The sequence below is a fragment of the Bidens hawaiensis genome, unplaced genomic scaffold (genome assembly GCF_021521415.1).
Source record: "Bidens hawaiensis isolate Kalapana, Puna unplaced genomic scaffold, B.hawaiensis_p1.1 tig00037165_1, whole genome shotgun sequence".
Lineage (NCBI taxonomy): Eukaryota > Viridiplantae > Streptophyta > Magnoliopsida > Asterales > Asteraceae > Bidens > Bidens hawaiensis.
In genome coordinates this window covers 173,654-194,686 of record NW_027496473.1, presented here as the reverse complement: position 1 = coordinate 194,686, position 21,033 = coordinate 173,654, and the positions used below count along the sequence as shown (strand labels likewise).

At 33.6% G+C, this 21,033-nt stretch overlaps 2 protein-coding genes across 2 annotated transcripts; both read right to left on the bottom strand.

Annotated features, from left to right (window-relative positions):
- Window positions 1-2,930: 2,930 nt before the first annotated feature.
- On the bottom strand, window positions 2,931-5,100 carry LOC143589027 (plant intracellular Ras-group-related LRR protein 4-like). The gene is made up of 3 exons (XM_077069891.1): window positions 4,452-5,100; window positions 3,445-4,358; window positions 2,931-3,297 (listed from the first exon to the last, which is right to left on the bottom strand). Exons 1-3 carry the CDS (start codon window positions 5,083-5,085, stop codon window positions 3,151-3,153), a joined length of 1,695 nt encoding a protein of 564 aa, XP_076926006.1. The 5' UTR covers window positions 5,086-5,100; the 3' UTR covers window positions 2,931-3,150.
- Window positions 5,101-11,472: 6,372 nt separating this feature from the next.
- On the bottom strand, window positions 11,473-20,737 carry LOC143589026 (uncharacterized). The gene is made up of 10 exons (XM_077069890.1): window positions 20,689-20,737; window positions 15,500-15,578; window positions 15,080-15,227; window positions 13,786-13,921; window positions 13,164-13,422; window positions 12,908-13,091; window positions 12,648-12,749; window positions 12,237-12,566; window positions 11,854-12,163; window positions 11,473-11,787 (listed from the first exon to the last, which is right to left on the bottom strand). Exons 1-9 carry the CDS (start codon window positions 20,726-20,728, stop codon window positions 12,035-12,037), a joined length of 1,407 nt encoding a protein of 468 aa, XP_076926005.1. The 5' UTR covers window positions 20,729-20,737; the 3' UTR covers window positions 11,473-11,787; window positions 11,854-12,034.
- Between the last annotated feature and the right edge of the window lie 296 nt (window positions 20,738-21,033).

Sequence of the window (21,033 nt, the reverse complement as noted above, 5' to 3'; positions counted from 1 at the left end):
GAAATTTTAGATTATGTTATAAAAACTTATAAACTAGAAAATAAAATATTTTCAATGGCATTTAATAACGCGTCGAATAATACATCGGCGGTTGATAAATTAAAATTAAAATATACGCCGATTTGCAATGGTGTATTTTTTCACTCAAGGTGTGTTGCACATATCATTAATTTAATCGTGCAAGACGGACTTGCTTCGGATGAGGTTACATCGGTTATAAACGATTTTAGACTAATGATACATGAAGTTTTTAAGAAAAGTAAAAAAAGACAAATGGAATATAGAAAATTTTGTAAAGATACGGGAAGAAAAGCTTTGGGAGCTAATTGGGATGTACCTCATCGATGGAATTCCACTTGCATAATGTTTCAAAGTGCTTTGAAACAAAGAGAAACTTTACAAATGTTTCATTCTAGTCTTGCCGAGAATGATTTGGCAATCCCCTTTTCAAATGAGAAATGGGAAATTATCAATGACTTATCGACTTTTCTTGAAGTTTTTAAAACATCAACTACGAAACTATCGGGAACGTATTATCCGACAAGTCCCTTGGTTCTTTCGGAGTTATTTTTAATCGTTAACAATCTTAAAGAATTTGAAAATAAAAGTCCAATGTTTTCAAACATCATATTACCAATGAAGTTTAAATTAAAAAAATACTTTCTTGAATTGCCACCGGTTTTTACTTGCGCCGCCGCTTTAAACCCAATGTTAAATGTTACGGGGGTTGAATGTGTGATAGACGAAATTTTTTCAGCCTTAGATATGCATGAAGTTGACCCAAACTTTTCAACAGAGGCAAAAAATGATTTTAACTTGAATTTTAAATTTATGTATGACTTTTATTTAAATAAATATGGGTCAAACATACACATGCCTATGCCGGGGGGTCTTCATCAAGTTCAAGTGCTACTAGAGTACGAGATCCCATGATTAGCCTTATGAACACCGTTCGCAACGTAACGGCTAAAAAACAAAGGGGTAACACCCCTTCAAGCGAACTAGGCAGGTATAGTGCAAATGATTACTCTACCGGTTTATCCGAAGAGGAATTTGGCACTTTTGATGTTTTGGCTTGGTGAAGGTAAAGGAAACCGAGTTTCCGATTCTTGCCACCATGGCCCGTGATTTACTAACCGTCCAAGCTTCTACGGTAGCTTCGGAATCCGCTTTTTCTCTTAGTGGCAGGGTAATATCGGTGAGAAGAACAAGACTAAATTCGGAGTCGGTGGAGATGTGCATTTGCTTAAAGGATCACTTGGACTCAATCGATCGTATTCAACACGTAACCACTCTCGAAGATGAAACACCACTTGATGTTCGAGTGCACGACGAACAAGAAGGCATTTCTACAAGTAATTCCGAGGAAGAAGTCGCCGCTCAATAATTACGACGAACAAGAAGACTTTTCTAGAAATAATATGTCACAACTTTATATTTATAAGTTTAATGTTTTGTTAGTTTGTTTTTGAAGATTTTAAAACATGTAACCTTTTTTTTTTGAACTTCTTAAAGTAAATAAAATGAATTTTATGTTAATTGTTTTGTTTATTTTTCATGCTATACAAATACGAATCGTAGTTTAGAATCCAAATCGCAAACGAAAAACGAACAAAAAAAACTAAATGCACTTGTATTGCAAATCCAATGAACAAGTTTACATTGTACAATGGTTACATATTTAACTGATGATGTTCCAACTGATGATGTTCCAACTGATGAAACTCTGCAACTGATGTGTCACTGATTCATATTTTGCATCAGTGACAACAAACTCTGCAACTGATGAATGTTCCCACTGATGAGTATTCCTCATCAGTGGCAACCTTCAGTAGTTGTCATCAGTGGCAACCTTCAGTAGTTGTCTTCAGTGGCAAACATCTTCAGTAGTTGTCTTTTCTTCATCAGTTAATTGTTTATTTTTATGTTAATTGTTTTTTTTATTTTTCATGTTATACAAATACGAATCGTAGTTTAGAATCCAAATCGCAAACGAAAAACGAAAAAAAAAATAATTTTTTACACTGTAACCGGTTGGAACCGGTTACGGTACAGGAACCGGGTTAGGAACCGGTAAGAACCGGTTAGATAGGTTAGGGGTCCGAGGGTGGGAGAACCGGTTCGGTTCCCTAACCGGTTCGAGCCTGGAACCGGTTTAAAAAGGGGTTTTGAATATAGGAACCGGTTCCGGTTCCTAGTCCCAAACCGTTTTGAACATGACTAGCCGATGGTATTGGAAATGATGTTTTTATCTATTTTTTTATTGAATTTACATATTTTTAAATTGATTTATGCATTTATTTATTTATTTTTTAGTTTATAAATTTATAATAAGTTATTTTCAAATAAAAACTAAAATTCTTTAGGATAGTTTAGGGTTATGTCGACAGCCCCTTATTAGAGTAATTCTGGGTAAAAATAAGATGCCAAATGCAGGATTAATTGAGTCTTAAGAGTAAGGATTAATTGAGTCTTAAGAGTAGTAAATGTAACCTTTAGGGTTGCACCAACACTAGTTAAAACTCGCCACCTTTTAATGTAATGTAATTGCAGTAATTGACATGCCATGAGGATCAATTAAATGCCAACAAACATACATATTAAGGAAAGGAAAGTCCCACAACAATTTTAATTTTGCTACAATTTACTAATTATTATAATTGTTTATTTTAAATTTATAAGTAAACTAAGAAAACTAATCTAATCTATATTATGTGTAAGTGGACCAATTATCACTATACAATTATATAGCATAATAAGGTTAAGATACCAAGTTCACATAATAATAATATGAAAAGAGAAGGAAGAAGACACAACATTTTGACAGCTCAAGCTCTTCTTGTCTAGTTCCAAAATAATTCCTTATCAGAACCTTCCTTTCTAATCATTTGTTAATTAATTATCTATAATATAATTCATGACAGCTCAAGTCCAACTTCTATCATCCATGTTCACATAATAAGTAAACCCATGTTGCATGTCTATCACACCAGAAAAAAAAAACAAAAACAAACTCTAAAAATAATTAACAAGTTATTTATCACCTCTTAAATATATACCAAAACCAAAACCCAACTGTTAACTACAGAATTAAGTATGAAAACTGAGGTTTAAAGACTTTTACCCTCCACCAACCCGAGGCGATGCAAGCTAGATCTTTACGTCATCCATGCCATTGCGCCTGCGTTTGTTAGACATCGATAAGAAGCAGATACTCGTCCAAGATTTCTTATGTTTGACTGGTTGTGCTTTCACTTGCTTCTTCTCTTGGAGCTCTATCATATACTGAACAATGGCCTGCAATAAAAAAGTAATAATAATCAGGTTTTGAGTTGTCATATACAATCCACCTGTTTAATGAACAGGTCGTACTCGAGTCATATACCGAATTACCCAAAAATTTTGAAGAATCTATGAAAGAATAAAGAAAAAACAATAACTTACACGCGGGCCTTGGTCGATTATGGATAGTGGTGGTATTTCCAAAGGATTCCCTTCAGCTTTAAGAACATGTAACTTTGACAGCATAGAGAAAGAATCTGGAAGGAATCTTATCTGATTATTACTAATATCCAATTCTTCAAGATTCTCAAGGTTTCCGATGGATCTCGGGAGCGAAGTGAGGTCAGCAAAGTTGTTGCTGATGTTGATTTTAACAAGGGTGGTAGCAAAACACAAGCTTTCAGGGACCGACTCAAGCTCGTTAAAACTTACATCAAGCTCTTTGAGGTTGGTTAATGATGACATTGTGGTTGGTAACCGACCAATATTATTGTAACGAACCGACAGTCGTTCCAAGGACTCGATTTTACCTATGGCTTCGGGTAGGGCTTTAAGCTTGTTGTAGTCTGCGATAAGCTCTTTGAGTGAAGAACATTGACTGATATTGTATGGGAGTTCTTCTATATTATTTGTTTCGATGTTGAGTTTTTGTAAGCGAGTGAGTGAACATATGGACTCGGGGACCGTTGACAGGTTGTTTGAGCTCAAATCAAGTTCTTCAAGAGAGAATAATTTACTAAAAGTTGGTGGTAAAGATGTTAACTGATTTGCTCTTAGATCAAGATGAACTAGCTTAATAAGATCTCCTATAGATTCTGGGAGTTCTATGATTTTGTTGGAATGCAAATCTAGTTTTGTTAACGATGAAAGGTTTCCAATCGATGATGGTAATGCAACAAGACGGTTTTCTGACAGATCGAGTGTGATTAAACCAGATAACTTTCCTATTGAATCAGGAAGCCATTCGATTTGGTCCATTAATAGGCCTCTAAGATTCAGATCTTTTGCACCTTTTTTAAACGATACTTCGAACAGACTAGCAAGCTTTATAAGACTCAATTTCTCGCCATCTTCACCTAAAAACATGATAACATAAAGGTATATAAACGAGATAACGTCACGACCTAATAATAGAAAGGTAATCAAGGGTAGTTAAAATAAACGTTTACCAGAACTAATGGCGGGTTTTAAAGTGGAATCCACGATCGCGGGCCGTGAAGTATCACTTGAACGAAGCATTCTCCCGATCCCATCGTGAATACTAGTCGACTCCGACTTGGTGACATAACTATCATCTCTAGTGAACAACTCAGAAGTTCTAACAGGCTCCTTTTCATAGTTATACAAGCTAAAAGCCGGTGACGTCGGTGTTGCAGTCGCAGTACTCATAGAATAATTAGCACCAGAAACGGAAGCTGAATTTGACCAACTGCTAGACGCGGGCTGAGCGTTATCATCACCACTACTCGGGTCAACACACCTGGAAGCCCTCTGAATCATCTCGTCAAACAATTGGTGGTAGTTCTCAAGATCAAGCAACTTAACAGCTTCGCGCTTCTGTTCCATGGTTTGAAACCGAACGGAATGCTTTTGCATCTCTATGAGGACATTAAACAACTCATCGGGAACATCTCGGCCCTTGCGTCTCCTGGAAATAGCCTCCATCCTGGCCTGCTGTTCGTTGTCCGCGTTGCGTATCAGTATCATGGCTGCTTCAACATCCTCGATATCCGGCCGGGGAGGCAGAGATCTATGAAGCCTCATTATCTCTGCCACGACTTCATCTACAGAGTTTGATTCCATTCCTTCCAATCTCAAAACCCTAATTCCACAATAACAAAAATCACTTGTTCAAATCAAGAATCAAATCTAACCCAGATACGGATTGCATTAACGCCGCAGAATGCATAATATTACAGTAGTAAAAACTAAAATCTAGAATCTTGATTAACATATTATTACATGTCTAAAACAGCATCAATTTGGTTCAAGAAGGTTAAATAATTAAGAAATGAAATTGCGGGCGGTGAGATTGAAAAAGAAAAAAGATGAAATTGAGATGGGAATCTTGATTGATAATTATTATTTATTAATAATAAAAGAGTAGTAAGTAGAATTGAAATAGACCTGGGAATCGAGTGAGTGAGTGAGTACTTATTATTATTCAGATTCTGTTGACCGGAGAGACAGAATCGGTGATGGCTTCGACGGGGATTTGGTGGATGGATACTTCGGACGACAAACAAAACTCTGTGTGTGTGTGTGTGTGTTTTTATTGCACCGATGAATATGAATACATGAATGATTACTATACTGTAAATTGATCGATATGCCATAACTTTTATATATATATATATACACACACATGTGCGCGCGCGCTTTTTATTTGTTTAATGAGAGGTTAAATTTAAGGATGGCAAAACAAACCCAAATGGGTTGTTTCGGATCAATTTGGATAACTTTTAAAATTGAGATGGGTCAGGATGGATCAAAAGAATTTTGCAAGAGGGTCAAGATGGGTTGGAAAAATACTAGTGACTTTTGGTTATAGGTTAGAATGGGTTTGCTTATCGGTTAGAATGGACTAAATTATCCAATTTTATTTCAAACAAAACCCACGGAACCGAATAGAAACCGAGAAATCAAAACCGAAATCATTGAAACCGAACATATACCGAAACCGACCGAAATGAAAAAAAAGCAAAACTGAAGCGAAAAAAAACTGAACAAGAACCTGAACCGAGAAAAAACCGAGGTTTTTTTTTTATGAACGAGAAAGACCGGGGAAAAGTTTTAGTAATTTTACTTTTTGCGTTTTCTATTTATATTTTGAGTTATTATTTTTTTATTAATTTTTTTGAATATTTTTGAAACCCTTTATGTTTTAACCTTTACTTGGTTCAAGGTGGGTTAACTTTATCCATCTTGACTCATGCCCATCCTAAACCGAATAAAACCGAGAAATCGAAACCGAACAAAAACCAAAAACAATGAAACCGAATAGATACCGAAACGAAAAAAAAACCGAACCTGAACCGACACGAAACCAAGTTTTTTTTTAATGAACGAGGACGACGTGAGAGACATTTTTGTTATTTTAGTTTTTGCGTTTTTGATTTATATTTTGAGTTATTATTTTTTTATTAAAATTTTTGAATATTTCTTTAAAGGGTTTTTGAAACCATTTGCATTTTAACCTTTACTTGGGTCAAGATGGATTAACTTTACCTATATTGACTCATACACATCATAACCCTCTATTTAAAAATCTATCCTGACTCATACCCATTCTGACCCAAACTCATCCTAACCCATCACCCAAATCCAACCCAACCCACCCCACTCATATTGTCACCTCTAAGATTAATTATTGAGACCTTTTTTTGTTTTATTTTATGCTTTTCCAAGTAATAAGTGTTGAAGTAAAAGTGAATAATCATAAATCTATAAGTATTATTGCATCTACAGGTTGGTGTAATTGTTCTGTTATAATTTCTTTAAATAACCTATAATAGACTTTTGTAGAATTTTAATTTATACTCTATGATGATTTTGTAGATCTTTTTATAAATTTAAATTTTTTGGATCATGTTTTAAATACCTACTTTTATGGTTCTACTGTTCATCTAGTCATGTAGAGAATATCATAGTTTAAGAGTGTATTGTTTAGAAAGAAGAAATCAATTCTTTTTAAGTATAGGTTAATGGATGACGAGTCATATTTATATTTTAACGGCGTTTTGTTTGACGACTAATTAAGGAATAAAGAGACATAAATGGATAAACGGTGTTTGCTGAAAGCCCGTCTATATAGTTATCTTAGAGAAGCTCATATAACGTAAGTAGTTTATATTTTCCATACACCCAAAGTATTTTGATATTTACTTACAATTCTGAGTATTTTAAAATTCTTTTTAACGATTAGGTACGCATGAATTTGTTGTAAAATGATAAAGTTGTTCAGTTTAATACATTTTTAAAAGAAATCTAATTTCTTTAATAGGTTTGCATTTAATTCAGTAAAGTTGTTTACAAAAGTTACAACTTTAACTAACTTTAGATAAAGAAGGTAAACTCAGTCTTGTTTCTTAAATCATTATGCATTGTTTAAAACTTGAGGGTGCATATGGATGAGTATAGATAGGTAAAGGGGATAAAGTAAAGTTAGTTAAAACTTAATTAATTATTATTAGGGGTAAGCAGAAAACCAAATTAACCGAATCAAACCGAATTAACCGAAAAAACTGCACCGAAAAACCGAACCGAAGCATTAACCGACGGTTAATTTTTTGTTTTTTTTGAAAACCAAAATTTTGGTTTCGATTCAGTTATCCATTTTAAAAAAAAACGAAAAAAACCGAACCGATTAATGATGATAAAGATTATCAAGATGATGAGAAGTGGACTAAACTTTTAAGATAAATAAATAATATGATGAATGAAGATCGGGACTAAACTTTCAATCCTTTTTAATTTTTAAACTCTATTTAGCAACTTTGTATTCTATAATTTCACGTAACACGTGCCTATTTTTGTCTTTTGAATTCAATATATATGGACTGTGGTACTCTAACATGTTCTTATACAAGCTTAAAATATGCATTTTCATTTTTTATTTTATTTTTTTTGCAAAGTCAACACATAATTGAAAAAAACCGAAAATAACCGAACCGAAACCGAAATTAACCGAAAACCGAACGGTTTGCATATTCAAATAACCGATTACTTTGGTTTCGGTTTGGTTTTTGCCTAATAACCGATGTGCTCAGCCATAATTATTATACCGCCAGGTGGTAAATATTGAAAGAATTATACAACCCGTTTTTTACGGTTTGTGTTCAAAACTTAGACAATATGAAAATTTGAGATCTAATATCTTGGATTATGTGTGCAACATAGATAACTTAATTCAAGTCTAGGAGTCTATATTGGATGAATTTATATTACCATTTTATTTTACAAGGTGTTACAATTAATTAATAATATTTTGATAAAAACTTAATTCATTGCATAAATTGGCTATTATTTTACCATAAATGAATATCTAACATAAATTAATTAACTATGAATTTTGTTCATATATGCGTGTGAAATTTAATTGAATTACTTAATCAAGCATCTATATTCATAGTTGACTAAAAGTGGTTTATTTAACTAATTAAAAATGAATTTTAGAAAGCCTTAATTTGGAAAAGGTGAACAATTACTTTCCATCAAAGAATCCACAAACCTAATTATCCAAATCATGCCCCATCTCCCCTTGATTTAATTACTTCATACACAAGAAAAAGAACAATGAGATATTCAATTAGCACAACCAGGTAAGTAGTTGCCTAACTAGACCTTGCAAAGTGTATAGAAATATTTTAGTAACTAATACGCAGAAAAATTTATTAAAAAGCCTAGATCTATGGTTTTTCTAGAGACTAAACAAAACAATCTTTCTAGAGTTTGCCATTGCAAAATTAAAAGTGACAGTTATGGTTAAGCAAAACATGATTTTGCGTTTCACCTAGACAAATATATCATAAAAGAGTAGTCGTTATTCTAAATACACATTTTCTAAGAATTTCATCCTCGCCCCTAATGTTATCTAGGGTCAAGCTATTCTATAAAGAGGAGAAAAATAAGAAGGATTTGTAGCCAAGTAAAAAAAAACCCAAAAAAAAAATCATAACTCAAAATTTAATAAAAAACGAAAAAAGTAAAAAAAAATGTGTCCACCGTCTTTCTCGTTTTAAACAAAAAATGTCCCAATGATTGAGGTAAAAAAAAATCATTGTGTCTTTTTTTATTATTGTGTTTTGTGTTTATTTTCATCATTGATTGTGTCTTTTTTCCTTGACATTGTGTCTTTTTTTTCTTGATATTGTGTTATATTACTTAACATTGTGTTATATTTTGTTCGACATGATGATCAGTAGCTGATCCGAGAGGATGATCAGCCACACCGGGACTAAGACACGGCCCAAATTCCTACGGGAGGCAGCAGTGGGGAATTGTCTGCATGGGCGAAAGCCTGACGGAGCAATGCTCTATGGAGGGAGAAGACTCACAGGTCGTGAACTTCTTTTCATGAAAAAGAAGCAATAACGGTATGTGGGGAATAAGCATTGGCTAATTCTGTGCCATAAATTATCACGACGTATGTATCTAGGGAACAGTTGCTTCAAAGTGAATTCTCCCTAGATATATCTATTCAATTAAATTATTGTGTCTTTTTTTTTAGTTATAATTGTGTCTTTTGTTTATTTTCGTAATTTTATCTTTGATCTCGGCATTGCGTCTTTTCGTCTTTCTTTTTTTGAACGGGAATGATGGGGGAAACATTTTAGTTTTTTGAATTTTTTCGTTTTTTATTTATATTTTGAGTTATGATTTTTTTATTATTTTTTGAATTTATTTTTAAGAGGTTTTTTGTGTGATCACAAATCCTTCTCACACTTCTCATTTTTGTCTACCTTTGTATTTTAACTTTACCCTATTATCTCTGCATATTAATATTATCTATGTTTATTTTCAAGTCTTTTATATTTTTTAATAGAATGTTATTTTAATTTTGTGTTATGTTATTTTTATTTGAAAAGAATTTAGTTAATTTATTTAAAGAATTACATAAATGTTTAAAAATAAAACGGTTGAAAGATAGATTAGTGTGACTAATAGCCATTTCCACGGTTAAAAGATGGTAAGAGATATAATAATGTGGTGTTGACGTGGAAGAGAGAAATAATGAAAGATAAGGAAGGGATGGACATTCTATCTACCTCCAAAAAAAAAGAAAAAAAAAGGATACGGATGAATAGCAGTAATAAGCAAATTTGGTAGATTGGTTTGTTAATATGGAGATGCGGAGGGGACTGGATGTAGAGGTGTTTTAGAGCATGTTTGAGATTAAGTTTGAAAAATGCTTATTGGCTTATTGGTGATTTTTAAAAAACCAATAAGTTCAAATGTGTTTGGTAATTACGAAAATTCTTTTTATTTTAGCTTTTTGAAAGGGTTAAAAAATAGTTTTCTAAACGCCTCAAATCATGACTTTTCAAAATGTCTTTTTAAAAAAACCAATAAGCCAATAATCATTTTTCAAACTCAATTCCAAACATGCTCATATTCTTTTTTTTTCCCTTTAATTTAAAAATGAGGTTGGAGATAAGGGATGCGAATGCAAAAGGCTCTAAGGACACATATATGATTTTTTTTTTTGGTTTTTTTCTTTGTTAGGTTTATTTTGGAAAGATTTAACGGAAATACTTTCTTTCGTTTATTTTACGTGTTAACATGTACGACACATTTATCTAATATATAGGTTTGTCGTCTTCTAGTTTACGTACAAAATGTATAGAAATTCAATACTTGTGTAGAAAAATCAAACTTATATTTTTTTATATTATTACCCAAAATCTATATTTTAACATGTATGATACCTTTAATATTAATATTTTATACTAATATGCCGATTTAGGTGCAAACGGATAAAAAAAAAAAGCAAAAACATACGCAAGTCTTCAAAAAGAAGACATGACTTTTTTTGAAGAAGGACCAGCATGGGTAAACTTCCATTTGATCAAATCAAATGATATTAATCTAAATCCTTGAATTGCCATTTCGTATAACGCATACTACCCAAAATTGAAAGCTGAAGCTGCATCTACCGAGGGTTCTTTGTAGCTAACCAACCATTTACAAGTGTGATTTCTACACTAAGTTTTGCATCCCCTTCTAAGTCTTTTCAGTGGTCGAAGAAAATCATCCTCATGCTTACTTTCTGTTGACTTCTCCTCACTTTCTGTTGACTTCTCCTTGCAGTTATACTCCATTCGTTTTGAAGTATCGTGATAACTCCACTCTCTAACTTCTGTTCTGGCATCTCACATTTTCCATTCACCGGCTTCATATAGCAAAACCTTCAGTTGAAAATTCTATCACACACCCGCCCATATAATCGTGCAACTTTTATGCTTTTTAAAAATTAAAAAATAAATAAGAATATACCATTCTAGAGGAAGTGTCTTGCTATCAAAATCAACTGGTAGAGTTCTCCATTTCCTACACTTGTTGCATTGCACCCACTCTCGATCAGGTTTATACCACACACCACCTTTTTTCTGCACCATAAAACCCTGCATTTGTAAACCCTCATAACAAATAAAAAACAAAAAAGAAAAAAATTAAAGGTGTGAGACCTACCACATTGACCTTGTCGATAGTGTTATCCAAGTACTCGTCTACTTTTTTACTGAGCCAGTCTTCTAGAAAAGCATAAGGTTCACAATCCACAAACTTTGTTTGTTGTTATGCACCCAAACCTTTCCACTATAATCATCCTGCATAATAATAACCACCATGCCAACAAATGTTTCATAAAACAAATGTGGCATCAGCAGCCTTAACAAAAATATGTTTTTTTAAGAAAAATACCATCACATAGGTCACGTCAATGACTCCAACAATGCCATGACTCTTTTCGCCATTATGTATCATGCATCCAACTCTTTTGTATGCCTGTAAGAAGCCATTAAGGATTTAAAACAACATTAAGAAAAGTAACACAAAAAGGCATAAACGTACCTCGATCAATCGACCATGCCAATATAAGAAAATTCCACAATTACCCTGCTCCAGGTCTAGCTGAGAGTGTCCAAGAATGAGCTCAACTGCTTTTCCCAAAACAAAACCATTTTCTATCTGGTTTTGTGTAGAAATTTTGCTAATGGGCGGCTTTTAACCTGTTGCATTTTAAGTTAAGCGATCATATTGATAACACAAAAACAACTTGAAAAGGCGATTTACATACCAATGAACCTTGGACTTTTATCTTCATTCGCGGATCTAAAAAGATGACTTCTAAATAGGATCTGAGTGAGTAATCCAATGGAACCTGAATATCATATTTAATTATATGCATGCAGACTTTATACGGATTTATATGACAAAATATTTCATACACACACCTGTTTGGTCATTTGACCAAGACGAGATCTGGGCCTACGTGAGCGAATATAAATGTCACCTTGGTCAAAAGAACTACCACCATTCATCCCGTTGACCCATTCAAGAGAATATGTTGACACCCATTCATCCAAATTCCATATGTATATTTGTGTCCCGGTACCTTGTCTGTTAAATAAGCTTGCTTTTTCACCAATTAAAAATTTGTCAAACGGTGAGAATTCCCTTACGGCTTTCAAGTTGTTCTTTGATGAAGTTACAGTCTGGACATTGGTATCAACTTCCATATATTGCCCTTTCCGAGAATATGTTACAATCGGGATCTCAATGTTCTGTAGCAGCAAAGAACATAACTAATCTTTTTGGGAAAAAAGCATCACTTTATAATGATAATAATAAATTTTATTTCATACATCTTTTCCTTCATTTAGTGATTGGGAAAGAAAAGCAATTGATCTGGAATTTGTTGTCTGAGTAAGAACCAATGCATCTCTGCCAAGTCTCATTGTTCCAGTCTGGAAATAGTGTCAAAGATCACAATAAAAACAGCATCATGAGAACATAATCAAGCTTAACTTAATACTAATCAAGCATTAAAAAGAAAAAGAAACTGACTCATGACTAATTATATATAATATTGTATGATATCATATTAGAGCCAAGAAAGAAATACCTTAAATCCAACACCATATCTACCAATATAATTAGGATCGCTTGAATCAGGTTGCTTACGACCAAAAGACACCATTTTCATAATCTCCTCATGCCTCATCCCATGGCCATCATCTGCAATTGCCAGCATTGGAATTTCCTTACCGACAATGCTAAAGTATATCATGTCAATAGATATATCAAACCTGGTCAACATGCGCAAATAAGTAATGATAGACAAACAAAAAAACTCATAGATATTCATGGAAAAAGAGTACATTGTTGCTTTGGCATCTCTTGAATTGTCCACAAATTCAGCAATAGCACCAAAAATCCAGTCAGAATGGCTTTGACCGAGGGTTTTCAAATAACTAGGATGCGTACACGCATAGTTCTTCCTTGGACCATTGAAACTTGTTGCACTACGTTCAGATCTGCTACGTTTAAATTTGCAATTAGCCGGCTCACCCATGCGACTATCTTCAACATCTCTTTTAACATGTTCTAATTGAATTCCATCATTAGCATTTTTCAAATCTGACCAAAAACAAAGCAAATAAAATAAACTGTTCCTCTATGACATCATGAACACATCAAGATCCATGTTTACCAATTATAGTGATAGATATTCTAATGTGTCATGATAATGGCTAGTTTTACTTTATGTTTTTGCATTCAATTCAAATATTAAAGGGGTCACTAGAAACCGTAGTTAACATTGTAAACTATATGGAAAAGAACACATGGTATCAATTCAAAAGCAGCCTGTATGCATTATATGAAAAAGAAAATTTGGCATCTGAACAATCTTCAGACATCCTAATAATGATGATGGATAAAACTATAACAATGAATATAAACAAAAGAAGAAAGATATTGCACATTGAAAAGAAAACTAACCAGATTTGACATGGCTTTGACTTCTGTTGATACCATGCTCATGCATTAGATAGTGGACCACTGCATGACTGTATTCTTCATCCAGTCTGGATGGAAGAATGTAAATCTGACCACTCTCAGTGCATGCAGAAGCAACCTTCAAAAGCATATTCAACCAAGCATGTTCAACCAGTAAGAACATATTGAAATAATGAAAATAATTCCATTTTTTTTGCGATATTATCTAGAAAACATGATAGCAATTTAATAATGCTTCATGTAGGGATTATAGAGCCATGAATGCAAAGCTGTGTTCATGATGGCAACTAAATGAACCATAAATATTACTTTAGGATGGTGGTAAATTATTTTAAACTACAAAACTAGAAACCTAAGTAGGAAACAACCTCAGATGGAAAAACTGTAAACGCTTCCAACTTTAGTTTTATACTTGACCTCAAGATATTATTAATAACAGCTTTATCACCATAAGACAAGATAGATCAAGAACAAGCACTAATTTAACAGCTTTAGAAATAGTAGAATTAATCAATTAAATACTAATTTAAACTTGTCTTTATTTTGATGCTTTAGCATATTAGGGAGTCTTTTATTCAATCTCATTACAAGTGTAAACAAACCAAGCTGGCTCGTGTGCTATTCAAGATCAGCTTGTTAAAAGCTGAAATCAAGCCCAGCTTTAACAAGCATGAGCCTTAAAATAAGCTTGTTTAATAAATGAGCCCTAGCCTAAACAAGTCGTTTAATTTTGCAAACTTTTAAATTTATTAATACTATTATATAAAATAATGTTTAATACAATAAAATAACTAAATAATATATATTATGCCACATTTAAAACTTATAATCACAAATACATAAATATAATTAATAAATGTATAAAACTAACTAGAAGGGCGCACGTACGATGCGTCGGGGAACACAAACACTAGTAATCACACAGCATGTTAATTTTTTAATTAAAAAATCTATAGGAATACCATATTTATTCAAATCAAAGAGAATAAAATGCTCATTTTTATGGTGTAGTTTTTTTTAAATATATTAACATATGAAAAAATTATGCCTGTTCAAACATGCCGTGCTCAAACTTAAAAAACAACTCACAAGCCGAGATCCCCATGGGTCATGCATTATTATAATATAGTATAGATATAGATTATTAAATAATAAACAAACTGAGCCCGAACTTGAGAAAACGACTCACAAGCTGAGCTAATTTACACCCCTTATTCTCATTCGCTTTGCAAGTAAATTACAAATTAAAACATACATGGGAAGAACAATTTAACACCTTTGTAGATTGTTGGAGGAAACTCAAGAACTTTTGCCACTCATTATTTTGTCGCCGATCCTGATAAGCTGGGTAGATATTAGTGCAATGTAATCCGGAGGGAACATCTTCTTCCTTTATGTATTTGATAATATCCCAATTCCTAAGACTATAATACATTCAACAGCGATTCAGTAAACAACAAATACAAGTAGCATGGACAAATGTAGAACACTTTCACAAAAAAAAAAAAAAAAATTGAATTATAAAACAGCCGTATAGGCTTTCAATATGCATCCTTCATGCAAAAACACTCTAAATGCAGCTTGTGCAAGTTATTCTTATATCTTCAAGCAAAGAGGGTAAATATAAAGCTATAAGAAGAAATCTTATCTAAAAGATTTCAAATGATCAAAGAAAGAAAGGAAGTAGTGAGCCTACTCTGCAATTGATGGTTCCGAGCATTCGACCCGGCATATACTTTTTCGGTCGGCCTTTAGCATGACATATTGAAATCTAACTGTAATACAAAATTATTAAGATATAAGTATGTAAATTACATCCAACTCAAAACCTCATTGTTTTGAATTTTTATTTATTCAAAAAAGTTATACCATAATTTGAAGTGGTGGCGAAGAAAATAAAGATAATAAAAAACACTTTTATCTCAAATTTTAGTTTGTGTTCATCGCGTTTAAACACAAAATTTTCTTTTTCCAATATGCTGCCCAAAAGGCAAAGAAAATGTGCATCATAATAAAAAAAATAGTTTTCAAAATCTTTTTTGAAAGTCTTGAACAAGCACAGTAATCAAGACAACACTATTAACAACCTAACATGTTACTAAATAAAACATTACGCGTTTACTAAATAAAAGTGGGTGATGGAGAATACAAAAAAATAAATAAATAATACATGTTTACTAAATAAAATGTTACGCATTTACTAAATAAAAGTGGGTGATGGAGAATAGAAAAAAATAATGGATGTAGACTTGAGAGTTGTCTAATTTTTTTGTTATTATACTTGCTCTAGTAATCATAATCAAGTATATAATAATCAACGTTTTGCAATCCTTAGCATTAGATTTACTTATCTATGTAAACATTAACTATACTAATTAACCATATATGCAATTCTACATGGTTAGTGTCCCTAATGTGGCCCTAATAGTTATCATTGCAAATAAAAACCACATTAAAGTTTCCACTCTTATACTTTTTTGAGTCTTTCATACTTCGAAACTCAATTAAACCATTCAGTCACATCATCCCCTTCAAAAAAACAAAAAACATAAACGTCTAGAATTTGAACATGGTGCACTGCTACGTAAACGCTCCTATTTTGTAATACCACAACCTAATTAATGGTAACCTCATAACCAAAAAGCATGTGATCTAATAAATAGAAGCTCCCTAATCTAGCCTTATAATATTTAAAGAAACAATTGCTTATCAAATCTATGTGCCTACTTTCTTCCCTTTATTTTCTTTTCATTTTCTTTTCGCACATAGGAGAAACCTTAATATGTGTTAACACCCTTTATCTTCCTAATAAACCACCATGTCCTCGGGATGGAAGTATGAAATTTGCTTCGTCCATGTGAAGGCTCTCATATTTTACACGTGACGAGCTCATTCCAATGACACAACACTTCCTTGTCTTCCAAAACCATGCCACCCTTGTTGGTTCCTCCTACATCTAAAATTAACAACAAACTTCATTGAATTTGATGTATGAATGCTAACACCATGACAAAACTGAACGTGTCGGTGTTGTGGATGATGATGATAAAGTCAATATGGCACCTTTCTAAATTATTTTACAACCACATAACGTCTAAGTAACGATGTGTGAGTTTCTTCTTTTTGTGCACAACTATAAAGTCAAATATCACAAGCCTTCGAATTCAATATGTATCTTTTAACTTTATAACTAGACTTATCTTTACATCTCTAATATAACACACTATTCGTGTGCATGGCATACACACACAGTACATACACGCGCACATACATACATACAACATTGGGATCACACTAATGCACCAACATGCACGGATGTCATATAAGGATAAAAAGACTAAAATACCTTGTTCATGAGGGATCAAAATGTTGAAGCAGTCATGAAACGAAGGGTAATAAGTATTTATAGCACCTTTCATGAGTGAAGAAAGCAAATTTTCAACATATCCTCCATACTTAAGTATCACCTCAACCATCTACTAAACTAAAAGCTTAATCGCATCTTTTTAAAATCGTGGATAACAATAACGGTAAAGAGTTACAATAGTCCATCCACGAATTGATTATATGCTTCAAGTCTAAAAGACGCCATGCTAAAAACATTCTCAATCTCGCCTATATGACTTAATGAACTAGCGACAGAACTCTATGCTTGTGTATCTCAAGTTTAGTGTTGTGTTACTCAACTAAGGAAATCATGGCATGACTTTATTCGGCACTGATAAATAGTACTTTTATGTGAAATCATGGCATGACTTTATTTAGCACTAAAAATACTAACTTGGTACCTTGCACAATCACTTCCCTTTTTCCACGGTTTAAGGCCCTTACCAATAACACCAACCACGATTTATGCTATTAACTTCTTAAACCAAATGCAAATAATCTAAACCTTGAAACCTAAATCTCCTTATTAAGAAGGATGGGGTGGTCGGAGGGCCAAAGGACCTTCTGACCCTGTAGCTTTGCCTCAGGTGATCCATACCCGAAGGCCCAGAGATGTTTGCAGCCCGTCCCCATTTATCGGAATCGTCCGAGAAAACGTTTCGGACACATTTCGACGGCATTTCCGTCACCAGATCATCCCTGGGACGGGGACTCAACCTTAGCCAGCGTTTCGGTGCATCAGAACCTGAAATTGTTAGAAGCATACCCCTAGGGTATGTTTGGTTGGAGGGAATGGAATGAAGGGGGAAGGAATGGGAGAAGGAATGGAATGGACTATGAAATGAAATGGATAATTACATTCCTTTGTCTTGTTTGGTTAATATATGGGAATAAAATGAATTATTACTTTATGTTGTTTGGTATCCAAAAAAAAAAATGTAGGAATTAAATAGAAATAATAGAAACACTTCTATCTCAAAATACTTTATACCAAAAAAACAAAAAAAAAACCCTACAATGGCGATCTGCAATGGCGATGGTGGTAGCTCCGGCTACGAAAATGGTGGTGGTGGTGGTCAGGCGGCAGGGGTGGCGGTGGTAGAATTGATAGTGATGGCAATGGTAGTATGGTATGGTGGTGGTCAGGCAACGACATTGGTTGTAACGGTGATGGTCAAGTAGCGGCGGTGACAATGGTTACGATGGTTACGACAACGTTGTTGGCAGCGGCGGTGATGGTGGTAACGCTGATGGTAAGGTGGTGGTGGCGGTGGTGGCGGAGGAGGTAGTGGTGGTGCCGATGGTAGTTGTGGTGGTTGTTAGGTGGTGGTATTGTTGAGAAAGTAGGGTCAAGGAGGAATGGAATGAAAAAAAAGAAGGGGGGTGGGAAGGAATGGTTTTGATTCCATGTGTAATGGATGATTCTATTCCCTTGAGCAACCAAACATTACTTTTTTCATCCTCACACAATGAATCATTCCATTCCCCCTGTCATTCTTGCATACCAAACGCTACCCTAATCTAAAAACAATTGCACATCCTACTCTAGAAAGTAGAAATCTTTGCAAACCAAAACTACTTTTAACATATAACTTAATAGAAACAAGCATTAAAAACATAGCAATCTAAACTAGTTTGTTCGTAATAAAGGATATGCTCTAGATTAACCAAAGACTGCCATTGTTACATTTCAGATTAACATAATACACAAGATAACTCCATTCAAGCCTAGATAAACAATATTGTACCAAGAACCGCCTTTTAAACAATATTTAACTACATAAGCTATCATTGTTATTCGGTTTGATGCAATTCGTTATTTTGGTTTTCAAGTGCTAGTTGCAAAAGTTTAAATAATTTTTTATTAGATTAACAATTGGGACTGGGTTTCAAAATTTAATTTATGCATGCATGCATACATCACAACAAAGATTCCTTTTTCAATAGTCCCATGAATGCCTTACCTATGTTTTATCTTTAAGAAAGACCTAAGTTCTACCGGAGAACATGCCTAATTGAAGTTAATTTGCCACATTTTCCATGAAAATCAAAAACCAATCACCACACACACTACCTTGTGGCCTACCTAACCCCCATATGCTTCCATAAGAGCATTCTCAATCCATCCTATGGTGTTGTGAGTGAATGAGAGAAAATGTTGTGATTTTTCTGTATATTTGAAAAGTTCCTGTAGCACCCTATAAAATTTTTAATATTCAGAAAATTCATAAAAATCACTGTTTGTTCGCTCTCCTCCAATCAACACCCTAAACCACTCCCAATATTATAAAAATCACACTCACTAAATTTGATGGACGGATTGTGAATGTGCTAAAAATTCAGTGGGTTCCCCTAAAAAGTCTCAATATCAAGACAAGTCTTATGCAAGCTTAAGGCTAAAGCAAAACAAAAGGGTAGAAACAAGCTAATTGAATGCAAAAGAAGGAACTCAAAAACAAATCTAAGACAAAAGTATAAACTCCCCTACAATCCATAACCTTAATCCTACGTGTCTACAAACTCTTATGCCCGCTCATGTCCTCTAATATGTGCAAATCTACGAAATCCTTCTTCATTCACTTATTTCATATCAGTTTAGGTCTTCATCTTTCTTCCCTCCGCTTATAAGGTTTCCATAATTATAATAAAGGTTGTCATATGTTTACTTTTCACTTGAGCATACTATCTCAACCACCCCTCCCTTGTGTTATCTAAACTACATGAATGTGTCCACACATCCACCTCAACATCATTATCTCTCGAACGTGTATTTTTTTTATGTGAAATGCCCATGAACACTTGATGTCAAATGACCCTAAATACTTGATGTCAAATTTGAAATTGGTACTTAGCATTAAAACTTGGCCTCAATAGTATTTTTGCCGTTCTCGACATGGTTCCAATAAAGGTACTTGAATTTAAGGCGTTTACCCTAAGACTGCTTGCCACTCCAGCCTATCATTTAGGCATGTTTTACTTTCCACAACTAGCACAATATCAACAACAAAAAGCATGCATCTCAAAATTGCCACCTAAACAGACTGTAAAAACTCATCCATCATACCGCTAAAAAAGTGAGCTCAACGCATTTCTTTGGTGAAAGCCCATCTCCAAAAAAATGAGGTGGTCCTGGCACACGAATGTGAGTTTTAACTCTATCATACATAGTTCTAATCATGTCTATATGTCCTCCAAGAAACCCTCTTCCTTCGGACAATCACATATCAGTCGACAGGGCACACCATATGCAAATCTCGCTTCTTTTACGTATACTTTTTCATCAGTCTCTTTATGTGTGTATCGTCTCTATAGTTTATCCTAAATAGTTAACTCTCATCAAATACTTTCATTATCCTTTACCATTATTTCCCGTTATTCAATTCACATTTCATACGGTTTGCACGCAATAAACATCAAAAGAGAATGATTATTTAAAGTTTAACCAACTATAACTACAAGTACATCAATCACAAATGAGATCATGAACAAAAAGGGAACCTTTGAGTGGCTTTTGCAACTTACGGCATGATTCTTCCATCAAGACAGTGCTACCTGGTAGATGAAAAAAATATTAAAGAGTATTCTAGCGTATTATACTTAACAATAAAAATTACACCCACTCAAAGCTGGCATGATATTACATTTACCAAACTAAATATCATCATATCAAATTTAAGGCAGTTTTTCCCTCTTTACTAACCAACTGTATCTTTTGTATGTGGTTTAACACCTCACTAATCAAAAGAATTAACATAACATGTCATAACATGAATTACTAGGAAATGCACATGGAGTGAATTAAAAAAAATGCATACAAAGTCTTTTAAGGAATAGCGTATACAC

Bases quoted from the DNA above. Each gene is read 5' to 3' on its own strand.
- LOC143589027 (XM_077069891.1), bottom strand. From the start codon at position 5,085: ATGGAATCAAACTCTGTAGATGAAGTCGTGGCAGAGATAATGAGGCTT. The intron at 4,359-4,451 runs GTAAACGTTTAT...TCATGTTTTTAG, and splicing joins AAAACCCGCCATTAGTTCTG to GTGAAGATGGCGAGAAATTG. The intron at 3,298-3,444 runs GTAAGTTATTGT...TTTTTATTGCAG, and splicing joins TAATCGACCAAGGCCCGCGT to GCCATTGTTCAGTATATGAT.
- LOC143589026 (XM_077069890.1), bottom strand. From the start codon at position 20,728: ATGGAAGAATCATGCCGTAAGTTGCAAAAGCCACTCAAAG. The intron at 13,922-15,079 runs GTGTTAAATTGT...ATGCTTTTGAAG, and splicing joins TCCTCCAACAATCTACAAAG to GTTGCTTCTGCATGCACTGA. The intron at 12,567-12,647 runs GTATGAAATAAA...TTGCTGCTACAG, and splicing joins CACTAAATGAAGGAAAAGAT to AACATTGAGATCCCGATTGT.